At 37.0% G+C, this 25,000-nt stretch overlaps 3 protein-coding genes across 3 annotated transcripts in view; 2 read left to right on the top strand and 1 right to left on the bottom strand.

Moving 5' to 3' along the window:
* The window catches only part of lrrc8aa (leucine rich repeat containing 8 VRAC subunit Aa), a 21,516-nt gene extending 3,573 nt beyond the window's left edge, over window positions 1-17,943 (bottom strand). Inside the window, exons 1-6 of the mRNA XM_043229907.1 lie at window positions 17,789-17,943; window positions 7,798-8,497; window positions 6,060-6,668; window positions 3,864-4,196; window positions 2,827-2,997; window positions 1,648-1,953 (exon numbers count right to left, since the gene is read on the bottom strand). Of these exons, the coding sequence (XP_043085842.1) occupies window positions 1,648-1,953; window positions 2,827-2,997; window positions 3,864-4,196; window positions 6,060-6,668; window positions 7,798-8,487 (2,109 nt within the window). The 5' untranslated portion in view covers window positions 8,488-8,497; window positions 17,789-17,943. The remainder of the gene's footprint in view (window positions 1-1,647; window positions 1,954-2,826; window positions 2,998-3,863; window positions 4,197-6,059; window positions 6,669-7,797; window positions 8,498-17,788) is intronic.
* A 1,675-nt stretch (window positions 17,944-19,618) lies between these two features.
* dnlz (DNL-type zinc finger) lies at window positions 19,619-21,202 on the top strand. Its single transcript, XM_043229909.1, has 3 exons — window positions 19,619-20,001; window positions 20,078-20,217; window positions 20,968-21,202. Exons 1-3 carry the CDS (start codon window positions 19,735-19,737, stop codon window positions 21,125-21,127), a joined length of 567 nt encoding a protein of 188 aa, XP_043085844.1. The 5' UTR covers window positions 19,619-19,734; the 3' UTR covers window positions 21,128-21,202.
* Window positions 21,203-22,034: 832 nt separating this feature from the next.
* uck1 (uridine-cytidine kinase 1) overlaps window positions 22,035-25,000 on the top strand; it is a 4,519-nt gene continuing 1,553 nt past the window's right edge. The window contains exons 1-7 of the mRNA XM_043229908.1: window positions 22,035-22,287; window positions 22,627-22,786; window positions 22,916-23,012; window positions 23,398-23,540; window positions 24,310-24,404; window positions 24,483-24,531; window positions 24,611-25,000. The exon at window positions 24,611-25,000 is cut by the window's right edge and continues 1,553 nt beyond it. Of these exons, the coding sequence (XP_043085843.1) occupies window positions 22,198-22,287; window positions 22,627-22,786; window positions 22,916-23,012; window positions 23,398-23,540; window positions 24,310-24,404; window positions 24,483-24,531; window positions 24,611-24,810 (834 nt within the window). The 5' untranslated portion in view covers window positions 22,035-22,197 and the 3' untranslated portion in view covers window positions 24,811-25,000. The remainder of the gene's footprint in view (window positions 22,288-22,626; window positions 22,787-22,915; window positions 23,013-23,397; window positions 23,541-24,309; window positions 24,405-24,482; window positions 24,532-24,610) is intronic.

Genomic DNA, 25,000 nt, shown 5'->3' with positions numbered 1-25,000 from the left:
CCAGAGCGAACAAAACAACGGCGCCGTCTAACGCCCCAGAGACGGCCGTGATGGGCGTCTGACGGATAGGTGTGAGTGAGCCGAGAAATCAAACAGGATTTCCTAAAGCACGCCTTTCTGATGCACTGTGGAGGAAACACCACAGACGGACGCTAATCTCGAAAATATGTGCTATGATTGCCGTAGTTGTAATTTAATTAGCGTTAACTGGCTGTGCTGCAGTGCTTTTAGAAAGAACGTGTTACCTGCAGCAGTAAGCAAACACCATGACTAAAAGGTTATTTCACTAATGAGTGACGTTAATCAATACGTCTGCACAGATTAAGTGACGCCAGCTATAGAGTCATAATGTAATGGTATAATATGCACTTATGAATCACGATCGGTAAGACTGTGAGCGTGAACAGTCACTAAACCGCCCTCTGTGTCAAAAGATCATCCGGTCGTCGCTGGAAAGGGTTCAAACGTGAAGAAACTAAAGAATCTGCAGGACATGGAGGATCTTTCTGAAGAACAGCGCTCAGGTGAACCGTTCAGAACAAAACAAGGCACTCATGAACAACAAGCACAACTATAAAAAAATATAAATAAATCTTAGATCATCAGGTAACCACACAAAGGGTTCACAAACTTTTGCTCTTTTCTTGTCCGGTGGACTATATGTAAACATCTTGTGTGTAAAATATCTTAACCTAGGACAGTACTAATTAAAATAATTTTAAATAAATGCATTTTTGTATGAGATTTTTCACAGATTCTGCAAGGGGTGCACAAACTTTCTCTAGCCACTGTAAAAAAAAAAAAAAAAATATATATATATATATATATATATATATATATATATATATATATACACACTACTTGAATATATTTTAAAATGCTCACTGCTACATTTTCAGCATTATTGCTGTAGTCTTTAGATAAATGCTGATCTTTGAATCTCTCTAATCATCAAAAGAAAACCTGAAAAAAACTTCCTCGACTCTTTAAATATTGATGATGATGATGATGATGATAACAACAACAAACGTTTTTTAGCCAAGTATCAGAATATTACAATATTAGAACTATTTTAGAATATTACACTATTAAAACGATATCAGAATATTACAATCTGAATATTAAAATATCAGAATATTAAAATATTCGAATAATATCAGAATATTACAAATTAGAATAATATCAAAATAAAAAAATTAGAATAATATCAGAATATTAAAATCTGAATATTAAAACATCAGAATAGCAAAATATTAAAATGATATCAGAATATTATAATCCTGCTAAAATCAAAGGAATAGATTAGATTTTAAAATATATTCAAACAGAAAAATAATAATAATAATAATAATAATAATAGTAAAAATATTTCACAATATTACTGCTTTTGCTGTATTTTGGACCAAATAAACACAGGCTCGGTGAGCAGCACCAAACATTCGAGCCATTTAATGAACACTGGCCGAATAAAATGAATGATTATGGTTTTATTGTGATTATTAGCTCTCACGGGATTTTGAGTCGTAGTACGTTCACTTTAATTAGTTCATTAGGAGTAACCGCCCCAGAACACGTGCTCACGCGTCCTCTAAGCAGACCGAGGGAGTCTCACAGGAAGTGGACGTGTACGCACAAGTCTGCACTCACTCTGTTGGCCGTCACCGCGAAGTACTGCAGGTTCTGGAGGAAGCCGATGTCCGCCGGGATGCCCGTCAGGTTGTTGTGACTGAGGTCCAGGTAGCGCAGCTTCCTGCAGAAGAAGAGCTGGGCGGGAATCTTCTCGATCTTGTTGCGGTTCAGGTAGAGGCGCTCCAGGTTGGTGAGGGTGCCGATCTGGATGGGGATGTAGGCGATCTGGTTGTACCAGAGCTTGAGGCACACCAGCCTGTGGAGGTGCTGGAAGCTGATGATCTCCTCGATGGTCTTCAGGTTGTTGTCTTTCAGGTCGATCTCCTGCGGACACAAGTCGGCGTGCACGTCAGAATGAGTGAGCGGGGCTTGTTCGAGCACGAAAATACCTGTGGTAAGACGGCAAGGATTAAGAAATGCAGAGCATCGCCGTCACACCCCTGCATTCAAAGGCAGGGGTGTGACGCTAATGAAGATTTTCAGCCGTGTACCTTTTTTTTCTCTGGACAAACCTTCATGTTTTGGTGCATATCGGTGCATAAACACTTCAATTAAATAAAAACGAATTAACATCTCATTCCCCGTGTAGCTGCACAGCGTAGATGCGATTAAAAGCATGCAAACTCTCCAAAATATTGGACTAGGCTATAAACTCTTCACCTGTAAGTGACGTCTTACAATTATCATGTGACGTATATTTAAAATAAATCTTTTATGAAACAAGTTATAACGGCAGCAGTGTAAATTATTATGTTGCAACAACACAAATAAAATATAAGCGTATCATTTAGAAGTTCATTTAAAAATGTACATCTTTGCACGCATTTTATTTACGCGAGCGATTATTATAGTTACAAATAAATATTAATAACATTTAAATAATAAGTTTGTGCTCTTGTTAATCGTAGCCTTATTGTAATGTAAAATTAGGTACATTTTTTTGCAAACTAGATTTAAACCTGTTAAAATAATGCATATGAAAAATATATGCATATTTAGAAATGTAATTATGATTAATAAAAAAAAAGAAAAAGCAATTATTTTAGTAAAAAAAATAAATAAATAAATAAATCTTTTAAAATACCAACAAAAAAAAAAAAAAGCCCAAATATTACCTAATTTTATGATGCCGAGTTAAAAAATTTTTAAATTAAACTTTCTATAAAACATTACGGCCCGAGCAGGATGAAGGATGACCTGTAGGTTGTGGAGGCTGAATATGGAGTGAGGGATCCGCTCGAGATCACAGCGCACCAGCTCCAGCTCCGTCAGGTTCACCATCTTCTTCAGACTGTTCAGAACCATCAGTTTAGTCCCTTCGTTATTGATGGAGAGCTTCTGCAAGTGAACGCCGACGTCCGTCACCACCTGCAGGGAAACACACGTACAGAGTTAGAAAACACAGTCCTGTGAGAGGATATTCATCCGGCACCAGCACCATTTCAATTTCCACACCGGCCTTGTATCTTCACGTTTTTTTTTTACACGCATATTGTAGTAAATCACAATTTTTTGTAACATTTTGCTTTGAATATTTACAAAAATACCTGCAACAATTCAAAGCACATAATATACATTACATAATATTATGCATATACAACAATGCATAAACACAGAAATAGTTTTTACTGTTGGTCAATTTAGCAGATTATCTCTGAAGGAAAGCATATAAATAAAATATGTATAAAATATATAATTAAATATCAATATACATATGTATAAAATGTAATTCAATATACATATTTTAATTTATATAATTGTATAAATTATATATCGTGTACAGTATTACAATAATAAAAATACTGTATGTCAATAATATTATTAAATGTTAATATTAATTTTAACATTTTAAATAAATGTAATTTATTTACAATATTTAATGCAAAAAACAAACTACAAAAGTGCTGTGTAAAATAATATATATATTTTTATTTAAATTATACATATATATATATATATATATATATATATATATATATAGTGTTATTGAAATATTTTAGGAAGTAATTTAACAAAATATTTCAATAACATTATATAATAGATATTTACATTAACAATATTTCTATGCATTTAAATTATGCACAAATAATTTCATTTTTTGTCTTAATACGCACCGATAAACCAAGTGCAACAAGACTAGGAGCATGTATCAAGACTCTAAATATTTCTAATCTTCAATCGGCATGGCACTAGCATCATAAATACATGCTAGCCATGCCTTTCTGACTTCTCACCTGAGGCAGCTTCGTGAGGTTGCTCTTGAGCCGCAGGACCTTGAGCCTCTTGAGCTCCCGCAGGCCGTCGATGACGATGAAGCGGTTGTTCTCGGCGCTGAGGTTCCCCGTCAGATGGAGCTCGCTGAGGTTCTTGAGGCTGTAGATCCACAGCGGGATCTCCTTAATGTCTGTGAACTTTATGTGTAGTGATTTGAGGTTCTCGCGGAGGAAGGCCAGGGCGGGCGCCTCGATCCTCGCCGGCGTGTGATAAAGCCACATCTCCCTCAGGTTAGACAGCTGTGCGATGATGGGCGGGATCGTGACGTCAGGGATCAGCTCCAGCTTCAGCACCTGCGGGAAACACCGAAAACACATTTACCTGCAGGGTGCGAGTGGGCGGGGCTGTCCTTTTCAGCCAATAGCAAAGAGCGTATTCCAGAAACATCATTCAGTGGCACGGAAATGACACACTTTGCCTTTAAGAATTAAAAACCTGAACGCCATGTGTGAGGAAACAGCTTCAACTTCCTCCTGAGCAGCTGTGAGAAGTAAAGCATGGTCTTACAGAGTCAACTTACCACACGAGAGCGGTTACTTAAGAGGAAGCTGAACTCAACTTGTGTGTATGACTGCATGATTAAAAAAAAAAATTAAAAATTAACTTAATGTTTGTTTGGCAAATTATAGCCCTGCAAATAATTTATTTTAAGAAATAAATAATAAAAATAATAAGCATAATAATAATTTTAATTACTTAGAATTTGGTTATCATTTTGTAAATTCTTCAAACAACAATTTAAATAAATCAAGTAATTAATTTATAGTGGATGTCTAATAAAAATATTGAATTTATTAAAAAAATTAATTGTTTTTAGGGCTGTATAATTTGATCAAACATTTGGTGAATATATTAATATGAATATAAAACAATAACAACAACAAATATTATTTTTATTATTATTTATTGAAATAAATTATTTGTATGGCTGCATAACCTGTTAACATTTTGTGAATTTCTCAATAGGACTATAAAAAAATATATATATATATATATATATATATATATATATATATATATATATATATATATATATATATATATATATATATATATATATAAAATTAATATAGTAATTATTTTAAAATATTGCAATTATTTAAATAGATTTTTTTACGGCTGCATAATTTGACCAAACATTTGGGGATTATATTAACTACGACAATGATAAAACAAAAAATAATTAATATTTTATAATTAATATAATTATCAATCCTAAATACAAATAAGATATATTATTATTAAATGTTTTAAATTACCCAGCTAATTTCCATATTTGTGTGAACTAACTCTTTAAGTATGCATTCAGTTTTACATCTGTGACCCGCTTAGACTACAAAAGCCATCATAAGTGTCTATTTCTCAAAACTGAGATTCATACATCACCTGAAAACTGAAGAAATAAGCTTTTCATTTTGTTAAGACAGGACAATATTTGTCTGAGACAGAGCTATTTGAAAATCTGGAGTCTGAGTGTGCAAAAAATCTAAATATTGAGGAAAATCGCCTTTAAAGTTGTCCTGATGAAGCAGCAATGTTACTAATATTACTAATTAAAAAAGACATTTGCATGCATTTACAATAAAAAAAAACTCACAAAATATCATCATGGAACATGATCTTCACTTAATATCCTGATCATTTTTGGCATGATTCATTTTGACCGATGCATTGTTGCTACAAATACAGCAGAGCTACTTAAGACTCACACACACTCTCTCACACACACACACACCCTCCCTCACACACTCCTCTCACTCATACACACACACACACACACACACTCTCTCTCTCTCACACACACACACTCTCTCTCACACACACACACACTCTCACACACACACACTCTCACACACACACACACACACACACTCTCACTCACACACACACACTCTCTCTCACTCACTCTCTCTCACTCACACTCTCACACTCTCTCACTCCTCACTCACTCACTCACACACACACACACACACACACACACACACACACACTCCCTCTCTCACACACACACACTCCCTCTCTCACTCACACACACTCCTCTCTCTCACACACACTCCCTCTCTCACACACACACTCCCTCTCTCTCACACACACACACACACACTCCCTCCCTCTCTCTCACACACACTCTCACACACACACACGCTCACACACACCTCCAGCTCGACCAGGTCGAACACGGTGTCCGGGATGCCGCTCAGCATGAAGAGGTGCAGCTCCAGCTTCTCCTGTGAGTTTTTGGTGATCCTCTGCCGGAGTTTCTCCAGAGTCCACTCGTTATTCAGGTTGAGCTGCCGCAGTTTGTTCTCGCTGACCTCGGACAGGAAGACGGCGAAGCGCTTGGAGTACAGCGGGTCGTACTGATCGATCATGTGCAGCATGAAGGCGAAGTCGTTCTTGACGTCGGGGATGTCGCTGTAGCTGCTCTCCTCGCGGATGGACTCGAAGGAGTAGCGCTTCAGCGAGCGGCTGATGATCCAGTACAGCGTGTACATGCAGATGAGGCCGTACACCACCACCAGGCTGATGTAGAAGCAGGCCAGGATCTTGAAGAGCGTGGCCAGCGGGTGCGCGCAGTGGTACGTGCGGTAGCCGGTCAGCCGCTCGATGTCCACGGTGCACGGCACGCTGAAATTGATGTTCTGCACGTAGTACATGGTGTAGCAGATGATGATCAAGAACTGGATGACTTTGATGATGATTTGGCGGATGTAAAGGCGGTGGACGATGTCGCCCTCCTCCACGTGGATACGAAACTTCTTCACCTGGAAAGAGAGAAGGATGAGGAGAGACCACCTAATGCACTACCTCCTCGTCCAATAAATACAATTTTACTTAATACAATACAATAAAAACATATACAAGATTTTTTACAAGTACGCAAAAAATTTTACATTTAAACTTAAAACTTAAACATTTTCTGGCTAAACAAATTATACTTAATGTACTTAACTATAACTATGTTCATTTATTAGTATCTGAAATTATACTTTTAAAGACAACAAAACCTATCTATATCTGCCAAAAAATAAATAAATAAATTATATAAAAATAAATAAATAAATATAATATATATATATATATATATATATATATATATATATATATATATAATAATAATAATAATATATATAATAATTTATCACGTTGGAATAAATAATAATTTTATTAATATATTAAGCAAGCATTAATATATAAATATTTATTAAATATACGGTAATACATAAATATGTATTAATTAGATACATTTAGCTACTCTTTTTAGCTTTATGCAGAATTGCATTATTAGTAGTATTTAGCATTATATAGTAATGTGTAAGCGTGTGCGTGCATTATTAATACTTTTATTATAAGTTTTATTTTATTATATTATATACTAATAAACAAAATACAGTTGAATAAATGTATATACTTTTTTAAATTTATAAATAACTATTTTAATTTATAATTATTTATCAATTAAATATTATTATATGTTATAATATTACGCCATATATATATATATATATATATATATATATATATATATATATATATATATATATATATATATTTTTAGCATTGCCTGAAATAACCAATGTATTTATTATAATAAAGTAAATATATTATGTTTTCGTACGAATACTTGAAATAGGATTATTTTATTCATTAGCATATGAAGTATTAATGTAACAATTCTAAATACATATTTAATCATAATTCTGTAGGAACCCGCCGAACAAGGTTCACCTACAACGCCTTGAAGCGCTCACTAGGCTTTGGAAAGGCAGCTCTTGAATAAATCACACACACACACACACACACACACACACACACACACACACACACACACACACACACACACACACACACACACACACACACACACACACACACACACACACACACACACACCTTCTCAAACAGAGCTTTGGCCTGCTCTCCTTCTTTCTTATCCAGCACGCCGGTCTCGGAGCGATCCACGATGCCCTGCTCGATGCGGGACTTGGTCCTCTGCAGCATGGGAACGCTCGCCTCCACGTCCTGGTCGCTGACGCTGGAAGCCTTCTTATCCATCGAGCCGTTCATCTTCCCGGCCGGCTTCGGGTCGCTCTCCTCCACCACCGTCTCCGAGAGCGCCCGCGTCGTCCAGGGCGAGTCGAAGCACTTCAGCAGGATGGACACGAAGTGCTCCAGCTTCGAACTGGTCCGCGGAAACTTGAACCAGAAGTTACTGCACGCCAGAAAGATGAGCGTGTGCAGCAGCACCAGATACGGGAAGTACTTGGCGAACCAGTGCAGCGTGTTCTCGTAGCACACGGCGTCCACGTAGTTGTACTGGTGCCTGTCGAGGTCGTACTGGATGCCCTTGGGCTCGGGGTTGAGCGGCACGCTGACGTTGAGCTGCTCGCAGGTCTGGTTCACCACCCATTTGCACGGCAGGCAGATCATTTTGTCCTGCGTGACCTGCAGCGTGCCGCCGAACACCGCGATCATCAGCATCACGATGGAGATGTAGTCCGTGAACACGTCCCACCATGGTTTCAGAATCCGATACGCCGGCTGTGTATCAGCGAAGTATCGCAGCTCGGTGATGGGAATCATGACCGTTTACCTGAGAGAGACGAGAAACGAGGCGCCGTGAAGAAGAGCTCGAACAGAGGCACGCCATTTACGCTTAAAAATAAATATTAAAATAATCAAAAATGTATAAAAAAAGAAATAAAAAAAAATAGAGCATGAGGTAACTTCTAAGCCTGTAGTGTCTTTTGCAAATAGTCATTTACACTTAAAAATAAAAAAATTATACAAAACTAAATGTTTTGCATAGACAGGGTTGTTTCTACAGCTTTCACATCATTCTTAACAGTTAGCAAAAGCTACACCTAAAAAAATTTATAAAATTAAATATTTTGCATGAAGTAATGACTTTCAACATTTTGCGTAAAGGTCTAAATATAACATAAAAAAAAAGGGCATGAACTAATAATTTTCAATCTTTTGTAAAAATACATTTCTACACATATATATATATATATAAATAAATAAAAGCATAATAAAATGAAAGTGTCCTAAAGAAAATAAATCTTATATCTAATAAGAATATAAAAGTTAACTTCTAAAATAAAATAAAACCAATAAATAAGTTAATATAAATATTTTTCTAAGCCTTAAATATCATTCACAATCTTTTGCAAAGGTACTTTTGTCTCAAATAAAACATACATAAAACAGATTAATTATATTAAAACATAATTTAAGACTTTCATATCATAATTATTATTGCAAAAGATAATTGCAACCTAAAAATTATTGAATTAATAAATATTTTGATACATTTATTTCTACTCATTCTTTTGCAAAAAGTTATTTTTCTAAACAAGCAGGCCTTTTCTTTGCCTTCTTTAAATAATAATTTTTACCTGTAAATAAACTACAATAAAACAAAGAAACCTACTGTGAGAAAACATGTTTTCTAATGACCTTTAACCCTATTGTCTCTGCTGTCCCTTTCACCACACACACACACACACACACACACACACACACACACACACACACACACTTTCGCTTTGAGTCTCCCGTCTTTCTCTTTCAGTAGCCGTGAGTTAGAGCTCAGATCATGGACACAGGAAGTGGCTGGAATGAGTCAGCAAACCATCCTCAGCTGTGTGTGTTTCAAGGAGTACAGTTACAGAGGACAAGAAAACTCCATTAAATCTCTCTCTCTCACACACACACACACACACACACACACGCCCCACAAAATCAGTGCTGTGCCTAATTTTAGCAGGCATTTTCAAGCTACATATGATGCATGTCTCTCACACACACACACACACACACACACACACACACACACACACACACACACACACACACACACACAGTTGTGTGGTTAAATCCAGCACAGAGCCTGACTTTATAAAGGCCGTTTATGGCTAGCCTGGGGACTGATGCTTTAGAGGCACAACATCATTAGGGTTGCCAGATTGGGGCAGAGAATTAGCAACAGCTGCTATAAGCCAAACAAAACGTCCCGAATCATAGCTGAAAACAGGATGCAATGAAAAAAACCGTTCCCGTTTTATTAACCATCGTTCCTGAAAATACACCATCTGAGTAAAGCGTCTGCTAGATTTTCTCATGTTTGTTTGTTTGTTTGTTTCGGAAATATGTCCATTCGTTTCATTTAACTTCATTTATTAGAATTTCTCCATACCCAAACGCATTCAAAAACACAAATAACTGTCCGACAAACAATTACACCACAACTAACAAAAACAGAGCAGAAAAGAAAGTTAAAAAAAGTTTTAAAGTTGCCTTTTCTTCTCATCTTAGGGCCTACTTTTTTTAATTTTTAAAATCTCAAAGCTACAGCAATTTGATCAAAAATTCAATGAAAAGGTGAAATAAGATTTTTTTTTTTTTACTATAAATATATAGCTGAATGTAATGTATTCCTGTGATTAGAGCTGTGTTTTTGGCCCAGTCTTCAGGTGATCCTTCAGAAATCCTTCTAATATCCTGATTTTCTGCTCAAGAAGCATTTTTAATTATTATTATTGCTGAAAACATTTTCTTGTAACATTATGATAAATGTCTTTAACGCCACTTCTGATGAAACTCTCGCTGACTCCAAACGTCTGAAAGGTAGAGCATAAAAATGCAATTTTTATGTAATATTTAGTAATTATACGAAAGCAATGAGATGCACGCTGCAAAGGGGGCAATGCACCATGTTAGTTCATACCCTGATGATTTAAGACACAAACCAAGGGCAATATGATTATTCAATCGTCCTCGAAGACTGAGCATTGACATGAACGACGTGTGAGGTTTATCAGCTGGGAAAAGGCTAACAGAACACAAGTGAAGAGATCATGATAGAAAGAGGGATATAAGGCGGCATCCAGACAGATAATTCCTCATTTCCTACCCTTGACCAATCATTCCAGCGTTTAGACGAGCGTAGAGCGGACTCGCTCCGGCTAGCGTCTATACTTAGAGTCGGAAAGGCTGGGAATTTTCCGTCTCGGGAGCTGGAGTGAAAAGGCAGAAAAGGCCCCTGCGATTGTTTATTGAGAGACCTTGTAAAAATTCCACGTTGGGCTGAAATGACTCCAAGTTAGAGCGCCTCCGTTTCAAAACATCCTCGGCAAAGACTAGGTGCTTTAAAATATTGCACTGCTTTGATAATTTGGGTAAACTAGTTAGGATAGAGCCATCTGGCTGTAATAACCCAAATGCATTTAGCTATATATATATATATACACACCAAGCTGCTCACCCCTGTGCTTATGTGGGGCCCCTTTAAGAAGTTATGAGCCAGTTAAAATCTTTTTAGGTGTGCTGTTATTATACTAAAAGAGCAAAAACCTTTCTAGACACTAGAATAATCAGACACTTGATAGTGAATGCTTTTGACTTGGGCTAGTGAGAGTGGTTTTTAGTGCAATTTATAAAAGTTATATAACTTAAAAAAATAGTATAAGTTTCCATTTTAGTTTTTTTATTTGTTACAATAATACTTTAAAAAGTTTTCACGTTAATTTCAGTTTAAGTGTAGTAATTTTGTACATGCTTTTATTAATATTATACTATTATTATTACTACTACATTTTTAAATTTTGATGGATAGGTTTATAGGTTAAAATTATTATTTTTTTTTTTGCTTAAATTAAGCATTTTTGTAACATTATTTTGGCATTTCCGTTTATTAATTACTAATTGTTTTTTTTTTATTTCCAAGTTAAATCTATGTTTTTATTTGAATTTACACAAAATCTTAAGTTTATTAATTTTGTTGTTGCGCTTTTTATTTTTAAATTAAAATTAAAATTGTACATTTAAAGGCTAATATTTTTAAGCCCTCCAATTTAAAATGTAGCTATTTTTAACACTTTTTTTCCAGTGCTGTTTATTTTATTTCGGCTTTATTTCTATTAACTATAACAGTTTAGTACATGCAACCGAAGGGGAAACAAACACCAACATGCCAAAAACACAGAGAAAACATTCAAGGCCTACAGAAACTACCCACAACACCCCATTTACACCAACACCTCTTTATCTCCCAAACACACACTCTCTATTTACGCAAAGATAAAAACATACTTCCATTCACAGTAAAAATCAGACAATCCATACGGATAAATAACCCACACTCAAGAATAGTCTATAGCTCAATGCTAACGGGATAAAAACTCCAAACACGGTCACTTGTGCACAAAACGTATATCCATTTATATTCCCCGTCGCTCAAATCTCTTTCATGGCGGAGCATGTTCATTTGGTGCCTCCTGTTATGTTTAAGTAAAAGACAACAGAATTGAACGCATGACTGATTTTCTTTCAAAAGTGCACTGGGATGCGTCACGAGTCCACGAGTCTCAGCTGAGAGTCTATTAACAATTAACAAACACTCTCACACACACTCTCTCACACAAACTCTCTCACACACACACACACTCACACACACACACACACTCTCACACACACACTCACACACACACACACACTCACACACACACACACACACTCACACACACACACACACACACACACACACACACACACACACACACACACACACACACACACACACACACACTCACACACACTCACACACACTCTCACACACTCTCACACACACACTCTCACACACACACTCACACACACACACACACACACACACACACACACACACACTCACACACACACTCTCACACACACACACACACACACACACACACACACACACTCACACACACACACACACACACACACACACACACACACACACTCACACACACACACACACACACACACACACACACACACACACACTCACACACACACACACACACACACACACACACACACTCACACACACACACACACACACTCACACACACACTCACACACACACTCACACACACACACACTCACAAGCACACAGTACTCACACAACTCTCACACACTCTCACACACAGCTCACACATCTCTCACACATTTCTCTCACACACTCTCACACACACTCTCACACACACACAAACGGCCTCCTTCACAAAGCTGGATGTACTTTAAATCAACTTCAAGTATTCCAAGAGCATCATCTAAACAGATATTTCCTCATATCGTTGAGAAAGTAAACAAGACGCTGTGTGTGTGTGTGTGTGTGTGTGTGAATGTGTGTGTGTTGACCAGTTTCTTTCCTTTAGGAGTGTTTAGAGATGTGTTGTTTTCACACACGGTCCGCTGAGTGCGTGTTAGTCGCCGTCTGCTGATCTAGTCTAGACCAGCGCTGGCTGTCCATGAGACGTCTGTTCCATCAGAATAACCTTTACCAACACACACACACACACACACACACACACACACACACACTCCCCCATTTACCGTGTGCTTGCTTGAGATAAAAGCCTCTTTCTTTCAATGTAATTACACTTGACATTTCCCTCGGCATTCTGGGTTCCGCACTCAACAACCGGTTCCTCATCACAGTAATGAGGATAATACTTCAGACTGCAAAAATAGCTGCGTTCTTTCCATCGTAACATACATTACAGTTATAAATATTTTCATTAAGTAAGCAGTATTGACTTCTCTCATAACCTCCAGAAAGAAGCCCATCAGCAGGAAAGCCGGAACAAGCTGAGAGAGAAACTATTCTCTTTAGTGCATGTTCCTGTTTCTCTGAATCCGTACATTATGTCGTGATAACTGAATGATAGATGTGCATTATAGTCTGTGCTCCCTAGAGTTGCCAACAAATAATATGAGACGTCAGAATATGACAGAATATCCTCTATAATGGAACCGCTATATCACCACACGGCCAGAAGATACTATAGTGGAACATCTTAATCCATACATGGAAATAAAAAAAATTATAAATATAAAAAAAGACTTCTGGAACTGGAACATCTTAATTACCTTATGACGAAAAACTATATTAAAATCTTAATATCTCGTAATATCTTTATAGCAAAGAACCTTCTATAATGGAACATCCTGATCACTTTATAGCAAAGAACCTTCAATAATGGAACATCTTGATCACTTTATAGCAAAGAACCTTCTATAATGGAACATCTTGATCACTTTATAGCAAAGAACCTTCTATAATGGAACATCCTGATCACTTTATAGCAAAGAACCTTCTATAATGGAACATCTTGATCACTTTATAGCAAAGAACCTTCTATAATGGAACATCCTGATCACTTTATAGCAAAGAACCTTCTATAATGGAACATCCTGATCACTTTATAGCAAAGAACCTTCTATAATGGAACATCTTGATCACTTTATAGCAAAGAACCTTCTATAATGGAACATCTTGATCACTTTATAGCAAAGAACCTTCTATAATGGAACATCTTGATCACTTTATAGCAAAGAACCTTCTATAATGGAACATCACCTGAACCTTCTATAATGGAACACTTTATAGCAAAGAACCTTCTATAATGGAACATCTTGATCACTTTATAGCAAAGAACCTTCTATAATGGAACATCTTGATCACTTTATAGCAAAGAACCTTCTATAATGGAACATCTTGATCACTTTATAGCAAAGAACCTTCTATATAATGGAACATCTTGATCACTTTCATAGCAAAGAACCTTCAATAATGGAACATCATGATCACTTTATAGCAAAAAGAACCAATTGGAACATCTATAATGGAACACATCTTGATCACTTTATAGCAAAGAACCTTCTATAATGGAACATCATGATCACTTTATAGCAAAGAACCTTCAATAATGGAACATCCTGATCACTTTTAGCAAAGAACCTTCAATAATGGAACATCCTGATCACTTTATAGCAAAGAACTATAATGGAACATCCTGATCACTTTATATAATGGAACATCCTGATCACTTTTAGCAAAGAACCTTCTATAATGGAACATCCTGATCACTTTATAGCAAAGAACCTTCTATAATGGAACATCCTGATCACTTTTAGCAAAGTACCTTCTATAATGGAACATCCTGATCACTTTATAGCAAAGAACCTTCTATAATGGAACATCCTGATCACTTTTAGCAAAGAACCTTCTATAATGGAACATCTTGATCACTTTATAGCAAAGAACCTTCTATAATGGAACATCCTGATCACTTTTAGCAAAGAACCTTCTATAATGGAACATCCTGATCACTTTATAGCAAAGAACCTTCTATAATGGAACATCTTGATCACTTTATAGCAAAGAACCTTCTATAATGGAACATCATGATCACTTTATAGCAAAGAACCTTCTATAATGGAACATCCTGATCACTTTTAGCAAAGTACCTTCTATAATGGAACATCCTGATCACTTTATAGCAAAGAACCTTCAATAATGGAACATCATAATCACTTTATAGCAAAGAACCTTCTATAATGGAACATCCTGATCACTTTATAGCTATAAAGAACCTATAATTCTATAATGGAACATCCTGATCACTTTTAGCAAAGTACCTTCTATAATGGAACATCTTGATCACTTTATAGCAAAGAACCTTCTATAATGGAACATCCTGATCACTTTTAGCAAAGTACCTTCTATAATGGAACATCCTGATCACTTTTAGCAAAGAACCTTCTATACAGGAACATCATGATCTAAACAAAGAACTGAAGGCTGATAGAGATAGTTTTGTCTTTGTGGACAGCACCAACGAGATAAAAAAAAACAAACAATCACTAGATCCCCACGCTGGAGAAACATCTATCCTCACACTAAAGTGTTGCTGGAAAAACTGCACAACATTACACCCATTACAGATCATCAATATTTAGAGCTCTTTCCATGCCATTCTGAAAAAAGAACATTATTGACAACATCTCTGACCCGTTTTAACTCGCTGGCATGTTTTTAAAGCCTGCGAGTGAAATTAACTCTTCTTCTGTACAACGTTTTGTCCCGAGCGCCGTGAACTCCAGGTGCATCTCGCGAACGCACACAAAGACTCCGTTGTTAAACTCGCTCTCCGTTCAGCTTCCCCCAAGGGCATGCTGTCCCCATCTGCTGCTAACGGCTGGTATTAAAGATGGATGCATCCCAAACACACACGACCGTGCATCATCCCCAAACCATCACACTCCGTCCCGTCAGCAGAGGAGCTCAACAACACTCAAATACGGAAAACCGGCTCTTAATGTGTACGGAAATGCTTTTACAATGACGCTGAAATAAACACCGGCTACTTCTCATCACCATCTCAAACCAAGACTGACTCCAACGTATGCCCACTCCAAACGATTGAAGTATTAACCACACTTTCAGCAGAGACGCTTTAACATGTTTCCAAGTAGCACAGAGAACGACCTGCGCTCATCTACCGAGCAAAAGAGACATTTACAGTCACGAGGAAAAGCATTCCCTTGAGAAACGGAACGAAGCAATTCGCTGATTCGAATGAAAGAGCGAATCAGACATCTCTGCTTTTCCCATGAACACGCCAAGGACAGCTAGGGCAGACGTCAAGGTTTTCAGTAAACAATGACTTAAACTATAATGCTTCTTACAAAAAAAAAAAAAAAAAAAAAAAAAGCTTTTGAAACACACATTTAAAATAATAATAATAATAAAATAAATTTAAATACATATATTCATATTATAATAATATATATATAATAATAAAATATATATTATATATAATATAATAAAATAAATAAATAAATATATCATATATATATATATATATATATATATATATATTTTTATATATTATTATTATTTATTTTATTTTTTAAATATAAATTGTATATATTTTATCTTGTTATATAATTAATATATCTTTATATGATATTATTAACATATTTAATATGAATAGTATTAATAGTTTGGTGAGTTCACGGGGTCAGAGGTCAGCGTCCCGCAGGCTCCGCAGACGGTCCTTTACGGGTGTGCCCTGCTCAGATCAAGCGTGCTTCCAGGAACTAAAAGACAACTTCACACTCGTGGAGAAAAACACCAGGCCCGAGCTCGTTCGAAACACGCGTATCTCTTACCTCAGGGTCAAACTTTAACCCTCATCACCCAAAGAGCTCGTTTTAGGACAAAACAGATTAAATTACAACCAAAGCAAATGAAGGAAAAGGTTTTTTTTTTTTTTCTTTTTAAATGATAAGCACATTCATGCAGCGTTCAGTTCCATAATGATCCACCTTCCTTCTGAAGAGCAGTCTAAAGCAGGGAGGTTATTTATGTTATATATGAGGTTTATTATCCTCATGCAAGGGACCTCCCATGAAATTAAAAATATAAACACAATTAATACAATTAAAAATGTGTGCGGAAATTTGGAAATGTTTCGTTTCCATTAAATTAATTTATTGCTCTTCTTTTCTGTTAGGCGTGTTCTTTACTAATATTATTTTTAATTAGTGATATATTTGTTTTAGTCACTTTAAATCAATTTTAATTGCATTTACCTTTCTCTTATTATTTTTACACTGGTTTTATCTGAGCTTTTACCCACTAGTGCTCCCTTGTGGGTCTCCGGACCCTTGGTCTAAGGGGCCCTATTAATAAAAACCATGAGATGTTACATTAATTTGTTTACGAACAAAACACACACATATACACAGGAAAACAACACAAAGACCATCTAACATCATAATTCGTTAATTCACAGACTAATTTAAGACACACAAAGTTTATATACACACACACACACACACACACACACACACACACACACACACACACACACACACACACACACACACACACACACACACACAGTGCTAGGCCTGCAGTCTAATGGGTTTCCGTGGGTGGAAAATTAAAGCTTGTCTCTTTGGTCTCTTAAAAGCGTCTTGTGTTGCCGAAAACACCCCAAACACACTCAAAGCCGTGAGAAACTCACACACATCCGGCGCGACTCACCGGACTCGTTACTGAGTGGATCTCTGGCTTCTGTGGCGCATAACTGATACATGTCTTTCCTCCGGTCCACGATCCACAGCGGCAGCCTCTCACTCCCGCAGCCCGAGCGAAGAGTTGAGGAACGCGGACAGGCCACGCCCAGGAAGTGGCGTCGGCGGAACCGCCCGGGACTCGCGAGTTTGAATTCTACTACGGCGAAGGCTCGGTGACGTAACTGCGAGTTGGGAGCGGTAGGAGCACCTGATTGGCTGACAGAGACGCTACGGGCTATTTTAATAGACCTTAATTTGCATGGAAGTAGAATAGAGTGTCGGAAAAAATAAATAATATTAATAAATAAATGAAAAAAATATATATATATATGTAATATATATATATATATATATATATATATATATATATATATATATATATATATATATATATATAGTAAATTTTGCTTTATTGTTGTTGAAAAATAATATATAATAAGCATCTGCCAGACGCATTAAATATTATTAGAATATATATTTTCAAATTTTAAAATTCTGATCATTTTGTACTCTCACTGTATATATATATATATATATATATATATATATATATATATATATATATATATATATAGTAATGTAAATATTTTGTTAGTGTGTGATTTTCCTTTATTGTTGTTGAAAAAATTATTTACAATTATTTTACAATATTTATACACATACACATATTTACATTTACATTTAGTCATTTAGCAGACGCTTTTATCCAAAGCGACGTACAAATGATGATATATATACATATATATATACACACTGTATATACAGTGTGAAAAAAAAAATATATATATATATTTATTTATTTTTCTTTTGTATATATATAGTAATGTAAATATTTTGTTAGTGTGTGATTTTCCTTTATTGTTGTTGAAAAAGATATAATATATAATAAGCATCTGCCAGAAGCATTAATTATTATTAGAATACTTATTTTACAAAATTATTTACAATTCTGATTATTTTGCAATCGATTAATCAATAACATATTACTTCAAGTTAGAATAGAAAAGGGCGCTGTCCAAGCTGCTGCTAATATCTGAGTATCGAAATACGCTTAAAGGATCAGATTTGTTCTCATGAAAATGATTAAAGTAGTCAGAGCTGTTTTTTATTACAGGAGAGGGTGTCCCAGTACCCGTCCATACACCTCGGCAGGCTGGGATCATGAATATTTAATTAGGTTACGTAATGGACGCTGCGACGGCGTTACTAAGCAACGTAAGCGCGAGCCACTTAATATTCATGAGGCGGATCCTCGCCGTAGTAGGGTTTGCGACGCGGCAGACTATCCTTCTGCGACGAAGGTCGTTACTGAAACCGAGCGAACTGTCGAGAAGAGACACAACTGTTGAACAGCAGAGTTACTAGGCATACAAATAAATAAATAACTTAATCATAAATAATTTATAATAACATCCGCCCAGGAAAGCAGCAGAGAAAGTGTCGCAGTCACGCATAAAACAACCAAATAATCACGTTGCCATACGTTATATCACGCGGAGCCTATAAAATGATGATTGATTTTTGCTTTGGGATGATTTACATAGAAGCACAAATTATTTTCTGTTTTAACATAATATCTGGACACCCGGTTCAAGCTAAATATTAAATGTATAATATAAAAATATGCACAATAACTAAAAAGCAGTTCACGATCGGCCTTTGAAGAATATTTTCTTAAGCCTTCGCAGCTTCCTTGCTGAAATCAAATTGATATAATTCTAAGTGTCTCTTAAAAAGACGGATATAAAATTAGATTAATAAAAACAATCGACGTGTAAGAAACGTGATGGGCGGGGCTTCGGCGCGTCCTCTGTCGTCATCGGTAAGCGACTGGTGTTTTCGACCCGCGCGACAAACGCGACATTTCAGAGCCAGCGGGGAGAGTGCGTGTGTTTAAACGGGAACCTTTCCACGATGACTTCTCGCTCGTGTTTGTTTTTATTCAGACGGAGGATACCCAGATCCCGCGCGCCGTGTAGCGCTGCCCGAGTCGAGCACGCGCAGACACAGGAAAGAGCTCCGAACAACTCTTTGCGTTTCTCTCCTTCGTTGCTAGGGACCTCTGCGTCGTCAAGCGGAGGCAGACCGGGTTTCTGCAGGAGCTTCACCGCTTCTGCGAGCAGGACTGAAGACATCGGACAGCTGCAGTCCACGCACTATCACCTGGTTTACACCTGCAGAGTACGACTTTAAGGGAGCTCTTGTCTTCTTGGGCTCTCTCTCCAGACATTTAACTGCTCGTTTCTTCTCTCTGTAGGTGTGCTCCACGCGCTCTATGAAGAAAATCTCCAAGATAGCCTATCACAAGGGGGTTGTCATCGTGACTTGTCCTGGATGTAAAAAGCACCACGTGATCGCTGATAATCTGAAGTGGTTCTCTGACCTGGAAGGGAAAAGGTGTGCATGTTATTGCACTTGTAATTTTATATATATATATATATATATATATATATATATATATATATATATATATATATATATATATATATATTATATACATATATATATAATTTTATATATTATTGTTGTTGAAAAGGATATAATATATAATAAGCATCTGCCAGAAGCATTAATTATTATTATTAGAATATCTATTTTATAAATTGATTTAAAATTCAGATTATTTTGTAATCGATTAATCAATAACTTATTTTTGACTTATAACTAATTACTTTGACTTATACACAGAGGCATTGCAAGTTATTGATTAATCATATATATATATATATATATATATATATATATATATATATATATAGTAAATTATAATTTGTTGAAATATGATGTGAAGGACCTCCATCATGTATTCAGTGAAAAATAAATGATCAATGTTTGTAAATCTTTTTATTTCTTTCTATTACTTTATTTAAATCTAAATATTCTTATTGTAATATATTTTAATTATTTAAAATTAAATGAATACTTTATTTTTATTTATTAGGTTTTTTCCTCAATTTTTGTTTGAACCCCATTTACAATTTTCAATATTTAAAATTAATTATACACGTGTAAAATATAGTTTTAATTAGTGTCTACTACCGTACAGTATTATTTTTACTAGCTGTAGTACTGCACTGCTAGATTTATTATTATTCATCCGATTTTTGTTATTTATTTTAAAGTTATGTATGTTCTGCCTTGCCGTAGAAACATAGAGGAAATCCTGGCCGCTAAAGGAGAATCGGTCCGAAGAGTTCAAGGAGACGAGGCCCTGGAAATAGTTGCGGAGGAATCGATAAAGGAGTCTTCAAGAAATAATCCAGATGATTCGATACCACATCTAACCAATGGTTCAGACAAAACATGATTGACATTTGTCAGTCGTATGACTGTATATTTATTATTGTTATATTATTCCTCTAATAAACCGACAATCTGATCACTTTGGAGAAGTTGTTTTTAAGTGTGTGCACTTTATCAGCGACCTTCGACTAAATCGGTGCTGTTTTTGCTTTTGTCTGCGAGCTACATATGTGTATGTTACTGCATTTATTTTTTAAAATATATTTTAATATTTAAAAAAAATATTTATTTTCTAAATCCATTTTTAAGCGTTATTTCCCTTGCCATTTAAAGGGAAATCATTTAATAAAATAAAATAGAACTTAAAATGAATAAAAAAGCAGAGATCTAAAATGTTCGAAGAGAGGCTGATTATACTATATATATATAGATTACTAAAATGATTACGATTTCAATATTTGATACGATGTTACGCGTGCTGTGACGCAGAAGAGACAGTAAAAAGAAAGAAAAAAACAGGTGGAATGGCAATCAACAGATATAGGCTTCTCGCGATGGGCGGGGCTTAGCGGCCTGCACTTACTGATCGAGAAGAAAAAAATATATTCTAAAAAAAATGATTCTACTCTATCTATTCTATTTTCAATATAAGTAGAAGTCGACGTTTTTCAATTGTAAATTATTGTCTAGACCGCTTAGGATAGGCAGGGTCGGGGTCACATGACGCCTGTTACTTTTCACAGCGCCGCCTAAACGGACCAATCACAATCGATAGCAATTAAAAACACGGTTGCTTTAAAGCGACGTTCTCCCTAAGCGGTTATCAGAAATCAACCTCGCGCATTTGGAGACTAAAGAGATGATGCTTTCTAATCCACGAATGTCTCCAGTAAGACAAAAAAACGCCGTCGCGTTTGAATGAGCCTCAACGGAAACTCGCCCTTCTGAGTCACCCGGCGCCCCCTGGAGGAACAGAAACGCCCTGCACACGTTCACTAACTAGTGCAGTGACATTGGATAGTGAAAGCAAGCGCTAATCGATCGCGCAGACAGCCTCCGACCGATGAGCCATCCCCTATGCCTTCTTTCGGACTCCACGCTTGAATAAAAGGCCGTTTTTGTTCGTGTACCAGCATGAATTCTGCCGGACTGCTGTGTGAAACCGAGCGGCCGCGGCACCGTCCTTTCCTGATCGGTGTGAGCGGAGGAACGGCCAGCGGAAAGGTACGAAACACTACATGCGTGCTGGAAACTCGTGCATGTTGCTTTAACGAGCGTTTTAACGCGTGCAAACCTTCCATTTCATTTGAGCCAAGTCGCAATCGACGCGAACCTCTTTCGTGCATTAAATATAAAGTGCATGCTCGAGTTCCAGTGAAATGCTCGCAGAGTGCGGTGACAGACACGGAAATGTGTTTTGAAACACACACGGTTTACAGCAATAGCAACAGGCCCCTGTATTAACACCTGGTGCACACTTCTAACAGCATCTGTAATCATATTCAGGCGGATGCAGATGCAAGCAGACACTGGACCGTCAATAACTGCTGTCGTTCTCCTCAGTCCACAGTGTGTGCAAAAATCATGGAGCTTTTGGGTCAGAATAAGGTGGATCATCACCACAGGAAGGTCACCATCGTCAGCCAGGACAGTTTCTACCGGGTTCTCACCCCAGAACAGAAGGCCAAAGCTTTGAAAGGCCAGTACAACTTTGACCATCCAGGTAAAAAGCAAGGGATTGTTCAGCCTTGTGTAAAAGTGCGGAAAATGTCCAGAAAACCATGGCAGGGTAGGTTCAGGAAATGGACGTAAGGGCTGTTTTTAATGCACTGCTGTGTTTTGTCGCTTTCAGATGCGTTTGATACGGAGCTGATGTGTCAGACACTGAAGGACATCGTAGAAGGAAAGGTGGTGGAGGTTCCCACGTATGACTTCGTCACCCATTCCAGGCACGAGCTCTCACACACTGTCTCTTCATGTGGACTTTGACAGCGCCTGTTTGTCTGATAGCAGACTGTGTGTCTGTGTGTGTGTCTCTATGTCTCTGTGTGTGCATGTGTCTATGTGTGTGTGTGTATGTGTGTGTGTGTGTCTCTGTGTGCCTATGTGTGTGTCTTGTGTCTGTGTCTTGTGTCTGTGTGTGTGTGTGTGTCTGTCTATGTGTGTGCGTCTGTGTCTATGTGTGTGTGTGTGTGTGTGTGTATGTGTGTGTGTGTGTCTATGTCTATGTGTGTGTGTGTGTGTGTGTGTGTGTGTGTGTGTCTATGTGTGTGTGTGTGTGTGTCCATGTCCATGTCTGTGTGTGTGTGTGTGTGTGTGTGTGTGTGTGTGCAGGCTGCCAGAGAAGATATGCGTGTATCCCGCCGATGTGGTGCTGTTTGAAGGGATCTTGGTGTTCTACACACAGGAAGTCAGAGACATGTTCCACATGAAGCTGTTTGTGGACACAGACTCCGACGTACGCCTGTCTCGCCGAGGTGATGCACAGATCATCTTTAAAGTCACACACACGTACCGTTTCTGTACAGCGGAGAGAATCTTTTTTTGTACATTTTATATATTTTATACAAGTGTTCACGGAAAGGCTTTTGCATTTTCACGCGATTGTGAAAATAAAATAAAATTTTATTGAAACATTTGAATTTAAATTACAATTACATCTTTTGATGGCTTCAGGTTTTGTTCTTACCAGTTTCGTATTTATTTCACATAAACATTGCAATTTTGTATTTCCAGATATTAATTACAATAACAAAACTGTATATTTTAAGAGTTTTAAATGACAAAAAATGTATTCCGTACACTTTGTACAAGTTCAGGGTCGTTATGATTTCAAAGTGTTTTTAATTGACCTTCCAAGGCTTTATTAAAAATACTGTAACAAATCTGTGAAATATTACAATTTACAATAAATGTTTAAATGCGTTTTAATTTATATCTAATGTATTTTCAGCATCATTCCTTCCGTCTTCGGTGTCACGAAATCGTTCTAATACGCCGAAATGTTACATTTTTATTAAGTTCAAAAGAGCGGCATTGATTTAAAACCGGTGTAAAGGTTTCTTGTGCAACATTGTATATGTCTACGTAAAAATGTTTATACGTTTTTGATTTTATCAGCGTAACGGTTCCTTGCTAAAAACAAGTATTAGTAATAAAACTATTCATCTTACCCACCCCAAACCTGTATATCTATTTGGTTTAGTTTTCTTTAATGCACGTCTCCTGTGTGTTTTGTGTGTTCAGTTCTGCGTGACATGAGAAGAGGTCGAGATCTGGAGCAGATTCTCACGCAGTACACCACGTTTGTCAAACCGGCCTTCGAGGAGTTCTGCCTTCCTGTGAGGAACCATAACAAAAGCTGAAGTGACGCTAGATGATTTTTCCATGCACTCATACATGTCTTTCCAACTCCTCAGACCAAGAAATACGCCGACGTCATAATACCTCGTGGAGTTGATAACATGGGTAAATATCAATACGAGCAAACGTTTAAAAACAAGCCTGGCTTTTCTAAACCCTTGCTCCCGCTTTGAATCTTCTTTAGTGGCGATAAACCTGATCGTGCAGCATATCCAGGACATCCTCAACGGTGACATCTGCAAGTGGCAGAGGGGTTCGGTCAACGGACACGCCCACGGGCGGAGTCTGAAAAGGGGCGTGGCCGAGCACAGCGAGATAGCTTGCGGAGGCGGGAACATGACGGCGAAACGCCCCCTACTGGAACCCAGCACGCGACCACATTAACACGCAGCAGAAGAGAGTCATACGATCACAAAAAAAACCTGAAAGCTTGAATTTTTCTGCATGCTTCCAACAAACGGTCTCTCACAGGCTCTCTTTTCATAGAATTTAAAAGACTGACTTAAAAAAAAAAAACATGATTATTTGAATTTGATGAAAATGATCACACCCTCAGGCCATTCGAGGCGGGGAA

The sequence above is a fragment of the Puntigrus tetrazona genome, unplaced genomic scaffold (genome assembly GCF_018831695.1).
Source record: "Puntigrus tetrazona isolate hp1 unplaced genomic scaffold, ASM1883169v1 S000000116, whole genome shotgun sequence".
Lineage (NCBI taxonomy): Eukaryota > Metazoa > Chordata > Actinopteri > Cypriniformes > Cyprinidae > Puntigrus > Puntigrus tetrazona.
This window is presented reverse-complemented; position numbering and strand designations above follow the sequence as displayed.